The 18,963-nt window shown below is 46.3% G+C and overlaps 1 protein-coding gene across 1 annotated transcript in view; it reads right to left on the minus strand.

Annotated features, from left to right (window-relative positions):
• The window catches only part of INTS3 (integrator complex subunit 3), a gene marked incomplete at both ends in the record, with an annotated part of 36,051 nt that overhangs the window by 8,820 nt on the left and 8,268 nt on the right, over positions 1-18,963 (minus strand). Inside the window, 14 exons of the mRNA XM_084242083.1 lie at positions 330-449; positions 1,143-1,249; positions 1,588-1,679; positions 2,087-2,166; positions 2,654-2,741; positions 3,690-3,881; positions 5,273-5,370; positions 6,659-6,788; positions 8,365-8,509; positions 10,736-10,802; positions 12,142-12,226; positions 12,421-12,534; positions 16,778-16,861; positions 17,767-17,850. Coding sequence (XP_084098209.1) covers positions 330-449; positions 1,143-1,249; positions 1,588-1,679; positions 2,087-2,166; positions 2,654-2,741; positions 3,690-3,881; positions 5,273-5,370; positions 6,659-6,788; positions 8,365-8,509; positions 10,736-10,802; positions 12,142-12,226; positions 12,421-12,534; positions 16,778-16,861; positions 17,767-17,850 — 1,486 coding nt within the window. The remainder of the gene's footprint in view (positions 1-329; positions 450-1,142; positions 1,250-1,587; positions 1,680-2,086; positions 2,167-2,653; positions 2,742-3,689; positions 3,882-5,272; positions 5,371-6,658; positions 6,789-8,364; positions 8,510-10,735; positions 10,803-12,141; positions 12,227-12,420; positions 12,535-16,777; positions 16,862-17,766; positions 17,851-18,963) is intronic.

The following is an 18,963-nucleotide window of genomic DNA, read 5'->3' on the forward strand; positions in this document are numbered from 1 at the left end:
TTTCCCAGTCACCAGCACCAGACAGTGCCCCCAACATGGACCCTCGCCTGTGCTTGGTACTGCGCACTGTGCACTCAGTACTAGGTGAGGGCTGACGCACTGCCCAGTGTGCACGTGCCCTGGCCCTTAGAAGCAAGCAGGGCAGAGGCCACCTCTCTCCCTCCTGCTCCAGGGTCACGTGCAGGGTTCTGCACCTCAGAGTCTCATCCAGTAATCCTGTTGACAAAACTGATGGGACAAAGGGGACTGACAGACCAGAGGGGCTACTTCCGTCAACAAGTGCTCTTGGGGTTGACACCACCCTGAGCTGTCTCTGCTGCTTGCCTCACCTTTGCTGTTGAGATCCTCCTCATCGTCACTGAAGGCTGCCTCTGCATTGTCATAGCAACTCTCATCCTTATCTGACATATGGTTGTCCATCTCCATGGAAACTGGCTCCTCAATTTTGACTTGGGAGTAAAGACAGACAAGGCATTTAATGACCCCCTGTGTCCTCTACTATACTTCATGCCTTTGGGAAGGGGAGACTGGGGGACCAACGGGAGAACAGGGACTTCACGACCTAAATAGAATACTGACCCTGGAAGGCCAAATGTCTTGTCCTCATAACACTTCAGATCCTGGAGCGGGAGTTTTTCCAGGAATAAAAAGAGGATAGGACATTAACCCTTTATGTTCATTTCAGGATAAGTGGGCAGACTGGACCAGGAACAGTCCCCCAGGCTTTTAATTTAAAACCAAGTTGGGAAGTTCTCCTTGGCTTAAATCCTTACCTCAAAGCAAGAGAGAGCGAGCGAGCGAGAGAGAGAGAGAGAGAGAGAGAGAGAGAGAGAGTCTCTCTCTTTCTCTCGCTCTCTCTCTCTCTCAAATTGGGAGTAAGATCTTAGACCCCAACATGATAACCTCTCATGAGGGCCCAGGGCCTAAAGCTTAGAAGAGAAAAGACTGGCAAAGTTCAAGTGAGATAAACACATGTTCCATGAAAGCCTTTTACCTACTGAGGAGAGGCTAGTAAGAGAAAAAATAAGAGTTATGAGAACAAACGAGATCAGTGAAAATAAGATAAGATTAGATGGAGAGGGAGAACCAAGGAAGATGACATAAAAAGGTGAAACAGATGCTGGAATGGGAAGATTCTGTACCTTCCACAGGTGGGGATGGCGAACTGCAGAACTCAGGAAACTTCTCCCTCAGCATTGCCCGCAGTTCCTTATCCAATTTAGGGTTGTCAAACAGTGGAGCCAGATGCCTGTGGGGGAACATGAAAGAAGGTCAACATCAAAGCTTCTCCCTTCTAACTCCACACAGAGTCAGAGATAGGGCTAAGCCAGCCAGGATAACTGGCCCACACTCGGAGTCTTGGAGTCATGAGGGAACAGGGGAGGCCCCTGAAGCCCCTTGTAAAATGATGGCAGGACAGAAATTCCTATAAGAGTCATGAGGACATGGGCCAGGCAGTCTAAGGGGAGCCAGCACTTTTTATACCTTGAGAGGGAAAGGGTCAAGCAGCAGCACGCCACACTGGGATGTGCCTGACGTAGTGAGAGATGAGAACCCTTCCCCCACTCCAACACATCAAGTCCTTACGCCAAGACTCGTTTCTCCACAATGTGATTGAGGGAAGAGAAGACGCCCTGTCGCACATGGCCCTCCAATGGTGGATAGAAGTTGGGAATGATCTGGAGGGGAAGAATGGGAGGAGAGAATGTGCACAAAACCTTCCTTTCAGTGTTCTGCCGAACTGCTTAGGTTTTATTCCGAGGAGATTGGGGAGTATGGCTGCAGAAAGGACTAGGTTGTTCCTGGCCATTTCAGGCTGCTAAAATGGGAAATTCTTATTGGGCCTGGCTCAAGGAGATGGATCCAACTTGAGTCATCATCCTTGGGGCTGAGCGAGCCCAAGGCACATGGAAAGATGCAACTGAAGGCAGCAGGACTATGGAAGGGAAATGTTCACTAACTTGGGGCATGGGACGCAGGACCACCTCTGTGTCTGCCCCTGAGGGGCACTGGGAGATCAGGTCAGAGGGGATGTACAGTGAGCTCTGCTTGGCCAGGCATGAGAGCAGCACGCTGTGGTACTTACACGGCACATGAAGTCCAGGAGTGTGGCAGTGATGGCTGGGTGAGGCTTCATGGAGTGGTGCATAACCAGGATGGCTGGTTCTGGAGAATGTGGAATTAAAGGGTCCCCCCCCACATCAGACCATTTGTCCTCAACTCCACCAAATGGGGCATCAATATATATGAATGGCTGTGGAATGAGCTGTGTCTATGTCTACCCCATACCCCAATTCCCAATGAGCAGACACCCCCCCAGAACAGCTGGTAGCTCTAGTCTCCTTTTTGTCCTTTAAGCATTCAGCTTGAAGGAGAGGAAAAGCAGGACTCAGTACAGCCTTTTGCTCTGCTAGGCCCTCCCCACCCAAAGCCCAGCATAAGGCCTCGGGGCAAGGGGGTGGAGCCATCGCTTGGCCTCATCAAAGCAATTTTCCTTCTAGGTCAAGGGAGCGCTGATGAGGCACAACGGAACTGCTCCCAGATAAGCTGCCTCCACTCCCAGCTGCCTTGAGATTTATGACTGCTATCACTGGAGACAAGGCGGTGGGGCTTGGGGGATGGAGAGTGGCGCTGCCTGGTCTGGGTCACATACCTATGTTCATAATGCTATCCTTGTCTGGGCTGAAGAACAGCCAGTCATAAAACAAAGCCAGCTTGGCATTTGAGGCGGCAACATTAGACTGGAAAAGAGAAAAAAAAAAGTGGGTTAGTTTCATCAACGGGCTCCCTCTGAGATTCAGATGTCCAAGGCAGATTCTAGGACCCAAGTGACTGTTTCATCTATGAAATTCAGGTCCTAGTGAGACATGGGGGAAACCCACAGAGCTCGGGGCCACCTGAATCTGTGCTGTATCGGAGTCCACCCTGAGGTCTTCCCAGCCAAGGAACTAGGGATGGGCTTGGCTTCTCACATACAGTACAAAATGCCCCTGATCCCAAGCCTACAGGCCTGGGAGTCCCCTGACCATGCCTGAGCCCAGACTGCACCTGGACTAGCCCCTGGGTTGCCCTTGCTAGGCTCTAAGGCACATTTCTAAAGGACAGACCCCTAAGAACAGCCTGTTGTTACATCTAAATCAGCACATTCCAAGGACTCAATCAGATGGGGGAGGGAACCCTGTCAGAAGAAGTGAAAGGGCAGCTAGATGCCAGAGAATGGAGTATCTGCCACCCAGGACATAAGGAGGAAAATGCTGGAAAGGAAACAGCTTCACTGTGGATTCATGCCATTTGGGGAAAGGAAGGGTCCAAAGCTAATGCCAAAAGGCTTAAAAGTGTGGGTCTCAGGAACACAATAACTGAATTTGAAAAAGGAACAATTCAGCTGAGTAATGATATGTGGCTTCTGGAAGCTAAAAGGAAATTCAAGGATGCTGGGCTTCAGGGATTCAGGGAAATTCAGGGATGCAGTAAAGACACAGATGAACCTGCTTAACTTCAAACCGAGATGGGAAATAATGAGCATAAGTACATTTCTAGACATAAAGATTGAGACATTTAGGAGGAAGAGGGTGAAAGGATGTTCTAAGGAATCAGGTAGCCTAGAAAATCAGGTTGGAAATATGGGGAACACAGAGATGATGTACCCTTCACCAGTCACAGCCTCTATCCCATGGCCCATTCCTTACCGTGCACGTTGTCAGGAGCCAGCCAATGATGGCCCATCGGGGTAAGATATCTGAACTCAGCACCTCATTAGAAGGGTGGACAACCCCACAGATGTAGCGAATGAGGTCACAGCGCAGAGACTGACTGTCTGGAGTTGACAGGTACTGGCGCTGGAACCAATCCTGATATCGCTTTTGTTGGCCAAACCGTACCTGGGAAGGGGACATTGAAAAGAGAGACTTGGAAGAGAGCGTGGGGTCTCTGGGCAGAAGATAATGAGCACCATTCAACTCTAGGCTGGATCTAGACGTCCATTCATTCATTCATTCATTCATTCTCTCATGCCTCTCCTCCTCTGGGAGGATTTCCTGATTTAAATCTCCCTGGATTTTAAAAGATGCTGAACAAGGTCTTCCCAGTTTACCTAGAATACCAGTGTGCATTCATTCTTGCCACGGACCTGCTGTCACACTTACCCCTCAACTGCCATCGCAATTCAATTTTGGCCCCTTATTCATTACTGATCGCTGATTCCCCCAGTCCGAAACATAATCTTATTTCGTTGAGTCGCTGGTGGACAGCATGGAACTTCTTTGAGAACAAGAGCTGAGCCTGTTCACGGCTCAGCAACAACTGAAAGCTTCCTCATGCTGAATAAACGAACAGGCCCAGACTCAACAAATCTTCCTTCAGCAAGTCCTTACCCAAAACAGAGTAAGTGGTTACAGATATCAAGACCAAGTAAGGGGAAAGACCTGTTTTTCTTCTCCTTTCCCCCCCAATTAAACCAAAATAGAAAGCAGAGAGAACAGAAAGGTTAAAAATAAAAACAAACAACAAGATACATGTATGGAACGTTCTGCAACGATGGTGGCAATCGAGCACTTAAAATGTTGCCTTAGTGACCAAGGTACTGAGTTTTAGTTTTATTTAATTGAAATGTGGTAGCCACAAGGCTAGTGGCTACCACATGGGAAGGGACACATCTGACATTTCTCTTGGATGATTAGGGAAAGGGAAAGTTGGCTAGAGCAGTAACTCCCTAACACCAGACTGACTGCAGAGGAGCTGTTGCCTGGCGTGGGTTAAACATACAGATCCCTCCATCAGATTCTCTGGAAGACTGAGATCCAGGGAGATTCATTTTTTTACATGCTCCATTAACAATTCTGCCATAACTCAGTCATGTTTGGAAACCAAAGGGCGTTTCTCAGATGAACATCCTCACTTTAGCCTATCTATATGCACACGCACACGCACGCTTACACGTTCTTTGTTTTGCGGTAAGGACTTCAGCCAAGCAGAACTTCCTGACTTGGTTTTAAATTAAACGAGCCTGGAAGGCTGTTCCTGTTCCAATCTGCTATCCTTTCATAGCACATTTCACGCCTGTAAATGACTTTATTTGTACACAGTTATTGGTTTAATAACTGCTTTAGATAGACTGAGATGCACCCCAAATTCTTAGCCCTCTGCCTAATGTCAGGTAGATGGCCTGACCACGACACTAATGGCCAGCACTCAATGGTAGCCGCCGCAGGCTGAAGGAAGAAGCCCAGCTAGTGTCCACAACAGCTCTTCCTGCTCCAACAGCTTAGCTTACCCGGGACGTCATGAAAAGGAGCTTAGTCTCCATGTCTGGGGTTAGCCGACATGCTAGAAATTTTCGGGACGTTCTTGACTGAAGAAGTTGCAGGATACCTGAACCAAGTGTGGGAAGGGAAGAGAAGAGAGAAACCTGAGGATCAAAAGGAAGGGAAAGCAGGTGGGGAACCTGGGTCAGATACCGATGGCCATGGTCCTACTCATGGGGAAATTCTAAGACAAGACCACGAGAGGTCAAAAATAGGTACAACTGAGGGTTCCGACCAGCATCTATATGTTCTGCTCCAACCAACCCATCCCCAGGACCCAGATATATTAATTCTCTTCTGCTGGCCTTCCAGAGCCCTCTCACATTATTCCAGTTGGGAACAAGTGGGAAAGTTAGGGGGCAAATATGGGAAACCCTAGCCTCTCTCTCTGCTCCTGATGTCCCCTCACTGGGTCCTGGGATCAGTGTGGTGGTGTGGCATAAGCACGAGCTCTGGAGACAGACCTGGATCCAAATCCTGCCTCTGACACTTACTAGCTGTGTGGCCTTGGGAAAATTACTTAATCTCCTTGAACCTCATTTTCTTTATCTGTAAACATGGAAAGTAAAATATCCATCTTACAGGAGTGTCCTGAGGATTAAATGAGTTAACATACATGTGTCTAGCACAAACTAGCACGAAAAACAAATCAATACATGTTCAATATAAGACTGGTACAACATAAGTATAGCTAGGACTTTCCTGACTTCCCAGCTCCTAGACTATTGCTTTCGTGTTGTGTGCATGCACCCAAGCATACACATGCATGCTGGAGTGGGGCAAGGAGCAAAGCAAGATACTGTTCAGGCCATAGTTAGGACCCTGAGAAGGGGAAAGGGATATGAAGAGAACCTGGTGAAGGGAGGCACGCAGAGATTTTTTCCTTCCCTCGAAGAGGATTTTGGCCAAGCAGATCCTCGGAATTCAGAGGCGAGACTGCTCCCAGGGAAGGGACTTGTCTTACAGGACTAATTCCGGTCCTTCTGCTGCTGACTCAATCACAGCTCACCTCTGACTCCCCTGCCCAACTCAGTGAAGCTGGAAACTGGTCATCAGCTCACCTCATGCGGCAAAGAGCTGCCTGGAGGGGAGCAGGGGATCCCAGTTCTGTCTCACTTTTCAAGGGAGTAATGACAAGTGGAGTCTGCCATACGGGCTGTCTAGGACCCAAATGGATTGTTCTGTACTTCTCGCAACCCACACCCAGTTGTACGTGGCAGAGCCTGCTCTGTCCAAGCTGCCTACATCTGACTGCCAAAGCCTCTCCCACCGACTATCTCTGCCTCTTGGTTCAAGCAGTATATATATACTGATGTCCCACCTCTCGAGAACAGGATGTCCTAGCCCTTACTTACCTGTGAACTGAGGGCTCAGGGCCTGAGGGTTATGGATAATATCTTTCCAAAGTAGTTCAAATTCTGGTATCCTGGCAACATTCTGAAGTAGTCTTACAAGATCCCGGCCAATCATCAAACATTCCATGAACTTGATGGGGTGGGGGTGGATGACATGAAAAAGAATAAAGACATGGATTGTTTACCTGCTACAAGGAGGATGAAGGAAAAACGTGTCTGTTCCAGGGAGGGAAGGAAAGAGGGTCAAAGAGACTATGAAATTTCTTCTGGAAGCAAGGGATTGTCTCCTAGCTGCTTAGAGGAAGAGAGCTGGAAGCTGGGGTCTGATATCAAGGATGAGAGATTACTAGAAAATGCTGCAGCCCTGCTGGCTTTCACATTAATCTGTTCCCTTCTCCTCCCAGAACTGTTTTCATCTGGGTCTTAGGAAAGTAAGATTCCAAAAGAATAGGATTGGTAAGTTGAGCCCTCCTCAAAACTGGACTGGTCCAGCAGAGCATTCTGTGATAATGGCAATGCTCTACATCTGTGCTGTCCAAAAGGAGAGCTACTAGCCACATGTGGCGAATGACCACCTGAAATGTGGTTAATTCAACCAAAAAACTGAATTTTTAGATTTTTATCTAATTTTAATTAACATTTCCACAAGTGGGGCCTCCCTGGTGGCACAAGGGTTAAGCACATCATTGTGAAGCTATTCACAGCCTCTGCAGCATGAGTTCATCCCCAGCTGGCCAGGGAGCTACCCCACATGGCACAGCAAACCTCTCCTGTCTCACCCACTGCTCCTCTCAGCAGTGTATCAGTCTGCCTGTTCTGCTCCCCACTGTCTCTGGTGAATCCTCTTACCCCGCCCCCTGAACCTCTGGCCTGTACCCAAGTTCTTATATGCATAAATAAATAAATCTTTAAAAAAAATTAAAAAACAGGGCCTCCCCGGTGGCGCAGCGGTTGAGCGCTGGGTTGCCAAGCTGCCCACGGCCTCTGCAGCGCTGGTTCCATCCCGGCTGCTCCCCGGCCACCGGAGGAGGGTCCCACATGGCGTGCAGACCTCTCCTGCCGCCCGCTGCTCCCCTCAGCAGTGTACTTCGGTCCTTCTGCCTGCTCTGCTCCCTGCTCTGGCTCTGGTGAATTCTCTCACCCTCCCCCACTTCTGACTGTACCCAGTGCTTGCATAAATAAATAAATAAATAAATAAATAAATAAATAAATAAATAAATAAATAAATTAAAAAAAATTAAAAATTAAAAAAATTTAAAAACAAAAAACCATTTCCACAAGTGGCTAGTGCATTAGCTGCAGGACCTCTCTCTCAGGAGGTCTATGAGCGGACAATTCATAATCCCACTTGACCATGCAAATACCCATGGTCTGTGTGTATGTGTGTGTGTGTATGCTAAATACACATGCACACCCATGCAATACCTAACAGTGGGACAGGTTGTGTCTGAGATGTACATCAGTATCCATGAAGCTGACCAGGAAAACCCCTAGGGTGCAAGCATAACAAGCAGCATTTCTAGGAACTAGAGTTAGTCCACAGCGATTCCCCTGATCTTCTACCCTCATCTTAGAAAGATGAAAAACTCCAGACCTCGAAGTATCTCCACCTCTCCAGCAAATCATTTCTGGCCTAGGACACCTTATAGAGCTTTTAGAGGTATCCCATCCTGGGTTTCATGTCCTTATACTGTTTTTGTCCTCACCCGTTCCCGAAGCAGTGAGATGCAGAAGTCCACCTCCTTCTGCCGCAGGGCCTGGAGCTGAGCAGTCCCGTGATGGTCGACGATGAGGCGGAGGTATGTGTAAACAGCCATGGCAATGAGGATGCTGCTCTTCAATACCCACTCCCTGTTGGGATGGAAGACAATGGCACCCATACCTGCCTGGGCCTGTTCACCCTCCCAATGCACCCCACACTTAGTTCCAGGGCCTCGGCAAGGTCTGATGAGCAGTACTGGGAGTAGGTTCCTTGATGATGGCTCGCTCCTGCTGTCTTTATCTACAGTGGAGTATCAACTGCCTAATGGGGAACAAGTTCTTACCACTCTTGCAGGTGCCCAAAAAAGGTAAGTGCTGAATGAAAGCAACTCCTTACCACAGAACCACTTGGCTCCCAACAAAATAATTTTGTTCGTTGGCTTTGCTCCTTTGAACATTTACTAAGGGCCTAATGTTTGCCAAGTTCTGCATGACGTACTAGGGACAAAGTCAAATTGTAGTTTCTACCGGTCCAGATTATGAGGAAAAAGGTTTTGTAGATCCCAGAGGTTTTGGAAGACACAAGTCAGCCCACCAAGCCACAAACATTTCCCCGGTTCTCTCTGGTTCTCTCTAGCAACCGATCCCACTCCCAGACGATGAGTCACCTGCCCTAAATCAGAATCTGAAAAGAATGTGATTTTGGATAACAAAGTATTTTCCCAGGAGTTTTAGAACCTCCCTGGGGAAAGGGGGTAATGAAAGAATTGTGTGCTCCCTGCTGCTGTAAAAGGGGGAGAGGAAGACAGTGGAAAGACTCCACTGCCATCTCAAAGTACCCAAAATTGGGGAGCTGTCTCCCCGCCAAGCAAGTAATTTATAAGGACTTTGGTGTCTCTGCTGGAAGGCAGAGAACCAGAGGAAGAAGACAGGGAATTTAATTAATCCAACTAGGCAACATACTGATTCCGGAAAAGTGCTCAAGCCACTTAATTAAAAGACTCTGGCCTTTTCCTTTCACATAATGAAAGCAGTAGCCAAGGACACAGGGGAGGAGCCCCTCCCCCACCAGCTACCTTTGAATGACACAATCCTAGAGATACTTGGAAGGGAGTGAGGGAGTAGAAAGAAGATAATTTTATATTTCTAGGGACATACCTGCAGGAAAGGATGTCAATTTTTTGAAGGGTAGGAGAAGGTGCAGCTATCATACACTTATACACTGAGACTATGTTTGAATTGCCCAACTGAGGGAAATTCAGGTTTAAGGTATGAGAACAGGAGGTATCTGGCACCAGGAACAATATGAGAAAATTTATTTTTTAGGAAGAATGCTAGCACAGGTGAGAACATATCTGAATCCAGGAGTGGGGTAAGGAAAAGAAAGATACTAGTGAGACCTTCTGACCCAGGGCACTAGGAAGACACGGGTCCTGCAAGCACAGACCTGGTGAGAAACTGCTAGAACCTCCTCAACTATGGGATTGGACTAACAGAGAACCCCATCTGCAGCTGCACTGCCAGGTCCAAGGCACTAGGTGGCACTGCACAGCAGACTGGGCACAGCTCTGGGGCTTGGGCATCGCAGAACACAGCAATCTCTTTCACAAGTGTGAATTAAGAGGTGAGGGTTAGTCTTCTAAATTGTAGGAAATAGGGATATGATTAGCTCTATCAATCCTCTAATTACTATGGTGTCCTCCCCTCAGAAACAGACTCTGAAGTCAAATAACAAGAAAACTGAGACCATAGCACAAAGAGGAAGGCCTCGCTCTCAAATAAGTTTGAATATGGAAAAGTCCTCATAAAATTTCTGCTCCTTTACTTTGATGGGGAAGAAAAAGAAAGAGCCAGAAAGTCCAATATGCCCTGCTTTATGTCCTTTCTACCACTGCAGCCTCTCTACCAAGCTGCAGGATTCAGTGGTCTTGATGACCTACTCACTCCCACAGCCCCCCATGCCATTTCAAAAGGAGAGCATGCTTGATGGAGAGTCCTGGGGAAAAAGGGGCCTGGGTAGTTGGCTGGCCCCACTCTGCTGAGCTCACTCTCCCTTACCTCCCCCCCAAAAAAAATAAACATTCCAAGGAGGTCTGGGTCAAAAATAAACCTTTATCAGATGAAACCAGTTTTTCCTGGGCTTGGAGACATTTTAGCAAAGACCTTCTTTCCCACTCCTTTAGCCTCTGGGCCATACCATGGCCTTAATTCCTTCACTTGCCACAACACACTTGCCTCTCCCTTCCCTGCCCCTCTAACCTGAGGTACTCTTGGGCCACCTCCGGGTCTTCACACAGTCCTTCATCCCCATCCCCCACATACACATCCATCACCACCACATGCAACTCTTGCCCCACCCTTTGCAGTAGACTCTACCTCTGCTCTGTCAGGATATCCAGAACACTCTCTGCCAACCAGATATTTTTTGCTGTAACATCCCCACCTGATTTCAAAGGGGAAGAAAACAAAGAATCAGAATGGCTCTGATTAGCAACTCAGCTAATCCAATACATTTCTTCACCCATCCCGCTGTTCTACCCCTGTATCCCATTCACTGATGTTTAGTACTGGAAAAATAGATTCTTCTGTGTCAGCCTTTAAAGTTTCCCCCTTTATACTGGGAAAGAAGAGAGGGAAGGTTCTAGATTTTTCCAGTAACCAGAGATGCTACTTTTCCATAGACTAGGGGTTAGAGTGGGAGTACTTTGACTCTTTAATGTCTGGGAAGGAGACATGAAAAGTCCACGGTTGAGAAGAAGGGATGATATCTCAGGCATGGCCTGAGGTTCAGGTGGCTAGTTGTAACAGCCAGGAATGTAGATGTTCCAAATCCTGTGTCAGGCTGTAGACAGGCCAAGGGTTTCTAGTTGCCAGAGATCACAGTCCTCAGTGCTTACTATGGAACTTCCTGGGCCTAAATTAACATGCCAGACCACAGTCTCAGGATGAGAAGTGGGGACTAGGAGTGCCAAACAGGAAAGAAAGTGCCAGGCGAGTGCATAAAAATAGCCAGCACAACACTATGCCTTGCCCCAGGTTCTAATTTAAAAATTAAATGTTTACAGTCACATATCACATAGATTAATATTTACATCCACCAAAAACAGAGGCATCACTGTTATATAAAATCCTAAGGAAAAAGCAAAGACCCAATGGACAACGGTGAGATAAGAGAGGCAGGGTCATTTTTAATCGAACATGTGTGATCCTGGGAGTAGAAGAGGTAACACAGGCAGTCTCTTGGATATTCAAAGGCGGACAGATGTCACTGATGCCAAGGAGATAATAAAACCTAAATGTCAGGGTCTGTTCTGTGACATAGTTTGTCCCTCAAACTGGCCCTAATCAAATGTCATAATTATTAAGGAGCAAGTGTTTAGAACACAGGGGTGGAGCCAGGGACGATGTCTGGGTTTCTGAGAGCATAATGTGACAGGAACAAATTATTTGCCTTTACTTCTTTCCCTGTCCTTCCCAGATCCTTCCTGATCCAATATGCCATGAAAGCTCAGAGTGAGGACTGGGTAAAACAGGCCAACTATTGTGTCAGGCCCTGAGTTTGCAGGAAGGAAAATGAGGCAAGATTTATTTATTTATTTATTTATTTATTTATTTATTTATTAAAAAGGCCTCCTGTGATTTTCCAATTTCTTTCTGCAACATATGTGACCACAAACAAGCATTTAAACAACTCAGGAATCAAGTCCTTCAGAACCCAATCATTCTTCACTGTCTGGATTTACTCTCTGGACACCTGTCCTTTATTCTTTTGCCAAACTCACCAGCAATCTGCTTCATGAATGTCATGCAAACACCATCGGCTCCTAGAACCCCACTCTTCACTAGCTCCCGTACCAACCACACCAGCTAGAGGAGAAAAAAAGACAAATGAAGAGATGAGCCTTTGAATTTGAGAAGGGCTAATTCAGTCAATACTATAATTCAGGTACACAATGAGAGGGCTGTGTTACCCCCCCCCCCCATTCTGCCTTCCCTTCCCTTTGAGAGGATCCAGTCTGTGATGCCATTGGGCTGGATCTCTCTTCTCTTTCAGGTCTTACCTGAGTACGACAGGTATCCTGCAACTTCAGGTACTTCTCCATAAGTATCTGGTTGATTTTATTCAGGACAATATTCATGCCGTCACGACTCACCAGAGCCAAGTCCCGGTAACACTGAGAAGCGAGGTTTGTGAGCAGCCAGCAAGCTGAGGATAGGCTCCTGACCCCACCCATAATGGGTCCCCTACCCCCCACCTCTTCAGCTTCAACACCAATGGGATACTGAGGGGCCATGAAAGCCTGTTCACTCCTGACATGATCTTTCCACAGGACTCTTCCATCCCACACCTATCCCTTGCTCTGTCACACAGGGTGGAGAAAAGGAACCGAGCTTCTCTAATAAGGCAGAAAAGCCTGCTAAGAAAGGCTCCCTCCTAGTCCTATCCCTGTCCCCCTACTTCCCTGCTTAGGAAGTGTCACACTGTTTGAAGTCAAAAGCTGAGCAAAACCAGGTGGAGGCCATCTGTTTTTCATCTGCCAGGAAAAGGTAACTGTAGAACAGGTTTGGTAGAACATGCCAGAAAGGATCCCACAGAGGATTTTAGACCTGGACTGACCCATCCAGATGAAGCAAATTTGTACCAAGAAAAGAGGACCTAGGATGAGGGCCCCTGAAAAAAGGGGCAGAACTGAACAACTTCCGTTACCAAATATTTTTACTCTTTTCTCTGGGTTGTCCTTTGCTTTGGCCAAGTATTGGGGAAAAAAGGGTCTTTAGGTTTAACCAACTCTGGGGAGGTGAGGGAGGGCATGCCAGTCTCCTGTCTGAGAGTTGCTGCTTCCCTTCCCCTACAGCTTTTCTTACCCCATCTCTCTAGAGACCAGCCTCCTGGAGAAATACCTTAGGGGAACCTCAATAATGATCTCCTTAGCCTGCTGAGTTCTATCCAGTCAGGGTCTCAGCACAAAGGGTAAAAAAACAGAGCAGTAGTATCATACAACCTCGAAGGCCAGTAGCAAGGATGGCAACAAGAGTAGCAGCGATTGTAACAGCTAACATGCATCAGCCTTGTGCACAGACCTTTTACTACATATATTAGTGCACTTGATTCAAAGAACAGCCTTTTGAGATAGGTACTGCTTATTATATCTCTGTTTTTACAGATAAGGAAACAGGCATGGAGAGGCTCAAGTGATTCCCTCCAGGTCACATATGAGATAAAAGGGAGAATGAGGACTCAGAAACAGGCAGACCAATTTGAGATGCCACGCTCTTTATCAACCCCTTACACCAACTTTAGGAATAATTAAAAGTGAGTGCTGGGGGTTGGAGGTAACAGCTTATGGTGGTGGGGCTTTGATGGTGTTCATGGTGTGATAACATACATTTGTCGGGTTGTTAACCTATACCCCTAAAACATCTATAGGGTTGTAAATCAATGTCACATCAATAAGCATAATGGAAAAAAACGCTTAACAGTAGTTTTGATATTACTACATTCATTCCTAAACTTTCATGCTAAGTGTTCAAAAAACGACTCCTCAGAGTCAGCTGCCCACTGGTCTGGCTGTGACTTGGGACACCTCAGAAATTAGTTCCTGTCACTCCTCTTGCCTCCACTGTCCTGGAGTCAAACCAACTGACCAGATGAAAAAGCCAACACTCAGACATTCCCATGTGCTACAAAGTTTCATACCCAAAGGAGAATTTCATTATCCTGACTTCATTTGGGGGTGGGGGCGCACTGGGTGAACAAAAGTATAATCAAGAGAATAAGGAAGAGTTCGGGGACCCAGCGAACAATATGCTGGTCAGTAAATGTTGGTAGCTGGAGCCTCCCTGGAGGTGTGAGTCACAGAGATTGAAGGAGGCTGAGGAAGAAGGAAAATCTATGTCAGCCCAAGTATAGAGATCCTACTAACGAGAGAGGAGTCTGTTGTTTCGAACAGCAACAGAAGTCCCAGAAATACCAAATACATCCAGGACAGGGAAAGAGGAAAGTGTCTCAGGAGACACAGGATCACATGAAGAAAACAGATTCTGTCTGCCTAACCCCATGCTCCATCTGGGACCATATCAACCACAACTGCTGATAACACATGGCAGCTGGGTACCAGGAGTATCATATCCCTGATGCTGCCAGTTGTCTCACCAACCTATGTGCCAGTGTGCTCACTGGCTCGGGAGTAAGTGGAGGGGGAAAAAAAACCAAAACCTTAATGGGGAACAGAGAAGAGAAGCAAACAGTCTCAAAAGAAAGCAAAGGCGACAGGATGGCACTGAGCAGGCACATCTGTCCTGACTGTGGGAAGTCCTGTTTGGGCCTTCCTGGCCCCTACCTTTGTTTCTCAAACTGTCTGCTGAGAGACGGATCCAGAACTACAACTGCCAGGGTCTGGCTTGTTGGCTCTTGATGAAGAGAAACATTGGCACTGATGGTAGACCCCTTTTTATTACCTTTTTCTACTGACTGCTAGAGCCTGTGCAGAAGCTAAGGCAAGGCCTCCAGCTTAGCCTCCCTTCTCACTAGTTTCCCAGCTGGGTCTGCTAGCACTATTCAGTTCAGACATCAAACAGGAAATAAATAAACCCAAAGATATAAACATTGCTAAAGGCTAATAAGAGGGCAGATGCAAATCAAGAAGGCACAACTGGAACAAAATCCACCACATGCATATTCTACTCTCCCCCAACACCTCACCTGCCTCCCCTTAATTGAATTCTCTTGTTCACCTCATTCCAATCATCATGTCCAAAGGCTCACCATGGCTCTAACCCTGCCTAGCATCACTGAGAGAAACCTCGGCTCATGCTTGCCGAAAGCTGGTTTCTAGTGTGTTTAAGACAGTTTCTACTCCCACCTTCTCCACTGTCCCCACTTCCATCTCCACGCCTATGAAAATGCAGGCACAAATGTATCTCCATTCATCCTGAGGTTTCTGCTCCAGAGATAGAATTAACTCCAATTAAACTCAGAAAATATTCCCCTTGGGGCTTCCGTGGTGGCACAAAGGATTAAGCGTCAGCACTATGAAGCTATTGGCAGGCACTGCAGCACGAGTTCAATCCCTGGCCACGGAGCTACCCACATGGCGCAGCAGACCTCTCCTGTCTTGCCCACTGTTTGCCTCAGCAGTGTATTTCAGTCAGTCCCGCTGTTCTGTTCCCCACTCTGTCTCTGATGACTCCTCTCATGCCCCACACCTCTGGCCTGCCCACTCACCCTCAATCCTACTCCAGCTAGTTTCAGATCAGTGCAAACACATAGGGTTGCCATGCCCATAAATCCTTCCTTGAGGTTAATACAAGCAGTTATACTAGGGGACCACAGACATTCTGTCCTAGTCCCTGGGAATGATTTTCCTTTGGATATCCTTGAACAAACAACATCACTGACCCCCAGTTATCTTATAGGTCAACTGGGAGAGGTTTTTGGTGGGGTGAGGACAAAGTCACTTTTTTCAGAGGATTAAATGAGATTCTGTCTGGATAAAGTTTAACACAAATGCTGAGCATAGACCATGTTTGCTTTCTTCCACACTTTCCGTCTTCAGGTAATAGTCAGGTAATAGTCACCCAAGTTCTTCTCCGTTACTGTCACACAGTTATGCCAAATACGATACATGAACTTCTAAACCATTATGCCAACACGAAGGCTTAAAGGACAAAGAATTGCTAGAAAGGGAAATCTGGAGTAGTAAAAGGCAAAACTTTGCTCCTTTATTATACAATGGAGCATCTTGCCTAGTCCTTCACCTGGAAGAAGAAACCCATTTTGCAGGGGGTTGAGCGCAGCAATGGGGCTGTCCACGTGCGAGTTCGATCCCCAGCTGCCTAGGGAGCAACCCACATGGCGCAGCAGACCTCTCCTGTCTCGCCAGCTGCTCCCCTCAGCAGTGTATTTCATCAGTCTGCCTGTTCTGTTCCCCACTCTGTCTCTGGTGGATCCTCTCACTCTCCGCATCTCTGGCCTGTACCCCAGCTCTTGTATGGATAAATAAATAAATCTTTAAAAAAAAAATCCCACTATTATTTCAATTCACCTTCAGTGACAGCACCTGCAAACTCCAAGTCTTCTGGCTAAGAACTCTCAAGCACTTGGTTATAGTTGAGTTCTTCTCTTTCCTGGATTAAATCCCAACTCTTTTAGCCTTGACTTATAAATCTAAAATTTAAAATTCTTTTAATGCACTTTCACTCTCATAACTGACCTGCCTTTTCTTGCCAACTGGCTTCACAATCTAAAGATAGACAAAGAATTTTACTCAGTGAATGACCAATTCACTGAGAGTAAAAAGGGAGCTGTCGCTATATTTGTAGAACAAGGGAATCCACCACTGGTCAGAGTCTGATATCCCAGTTAAATCCCAGTTCCACCAGACTCCAGGGTTTGTAGGTCCAGGGCAGGTGTCTTACCTTCTGGGCTTGGGCAGGGTCAGTGAGGACAAGGGTGAAGAGACCAAGGCAAATTTCCTCATGCTGAGGGGGACCTTTGCATACCTAGGATATGAGGAAGGAAAAAACTAGTCACTCACAGAAGGAAATTGCTTGAGAACAGTTTCTCCCAAATAACCTGGGACTCCTGACTCTTAAATCTGTTGATTTCCTTTGCCTGCAAGTGATGGGGCATCAGTTTTCAGAGAAAGATGGAGGGAAAGGACAGACTTCTACTACTGCATTCTCTATCACTGGATGAAGGCCAGGGCAGAAAATAAAATGTACTAAAAATGGGGGAAAAATCCTACTCCACCACCTTCATCAGACCTTAAAAACTTTCAGCTGAGAGGGAGCTGCAACTAGTCAGCCATGTAGTAACAAGCACACCTACCAAGCAGAAACCTTGAGCAAATCACTGACTCGCTGACATCTGTAAGGTGAAGACATAATATACGTATACTAAATAGTCAATACTTACTGAAGATTCACTGAGCATCATGTACCAGGAAAGGTAAGTCATATTTAAAGTCCTTTCAACCTCACAGATTGATTAGAAAAAGGAAAGATCAAGAAGAGATCTTTCTTCTTCTCTTTGATAAGAATTTTTAAAAGAAAAAGTCACTATGAATTATTTATAAGAAATAGTTATTTGAAGGGGAGAGGGGAAGAGGGATTAGGGTCAAAATAAGGGGGGGTGGGAACTGTATGAGGAATAGAACCAAAATTAAAATGCATACATTGTGCAAAAATGAAAAATGATATAAAAAATATATAAAATAAAATAGTCATTTAAAAACATTCTAAGAGATGGTCTTCCACACTAACAGAGGAGCCAGGAAGCCTGGTTCAGGGCAAAAAGACATCAACTTCAGTCTCCTAATTCCGTCACTTAAGCATTTTACCTTTTTGATGACATCTCAGAGCTTTCAAAGAAGCAGAAATGGATATGGGAAAAGCATTATACTCACGTAGGCATTGAGGGCATCATTGGCCTCTCTCTCAGAGACCCCAGAAGTCATGGCTGTCACAATGCTCATGCATCTTTCCAACCTCTGTAAAGGGATGAGGAAAAAAAAAATAATCAAGAGTGTGGCACACCACCACTCATGTAGTACTCCTGGCCCCCAAAAGTTTTTTAAAAATTTTAAATCTCATCATATCTCTAGAACTAATTTCCAGTTTACAAGTCAAGTCATGATGGGGATATAGTTAGTGAAATACAGAATACAGGGCCTCCCTGGTGACGTAGAGGTGAACTCAGTGATATAAGCCCATGACCTGAGTTGGCTCCCTAGCCAGGGAGCTAACCCACAGACCTCTCCTGTCTCACCAGCTGCTCCCCTCAGCAGTGTATTTCAGTAGAGCCGCCTGTCCTACTCCCCACTCTGTCCCTGGTGAATCCTCTTACTCTTGCACCTCTGGCCTATACCCTGGTAGTTCTATGCATAAATAAATAAATCTTAAAAAAATAATACAGAAACCATGAGAAGTAACCTGTTTTAACACATAAATTATAAGGAAAAAAATGTATGGTGAGACTTCATATTACAACTCATTGAATAAAATAAGAATCCGTGAGTTCATGCTCATAGATAGGCAAATAATAAGTAAAGCTCTTCCTTATAGTGAATTCAGAAGGCATAACAGAATAACTGATGCAGGCAAATATCAACAGATGCTGAAACCACAGGTGAAACTTTCAAAGGAAAGAGGGTATTTATATAGATCAAAATACTTACTAATTACCAAAAAAAAAAAAAAACCCACAAAAAAACCCCACCATATTATAGTAGGAAACTCTGGAGTATACCACGTTAACCAAGTGATCAAAGTTAATATCCCTGATGAGACAAACTGACACCTAACACTATGTGTATGTGATATGATGCACTGATAAGGCTGTATCACTTGGGCCTCCCTGGTGGCGCGAGGGGTTAAGCACTGCACTATGAAGCAATCCGCAGCCTCTGCAGCGTGAGTTTGATCCCTGGCCAGCAGACCTCTCCTGACTCGCCCGCTGTTCCCCTCAGCAGTGTACTTTTGTCAGTCTGCCTGTTCCGTTCCCCACTCTGTCTCTGGTGAATCCTCTCACACACACCCCCATCTCTGGTCTGTACCCCAGCTCTTATATGCATAAATAAATAAATCTTTTTTAAAAAAAAGAG

The sequence above is a fragment of the Talpa europaea genome (assembly GCF_964194135.1).
Source record: "Talpa europaea genome assembly, chromosome: 9".
In the NCBI taxonomy this organism is placed as follows: domain Eukaryota; kingdom Metazoa; phylum Chordata; class Mammalia; order Eulipotyphla; family Talpidae; genus Talpa; species Talpa europaea.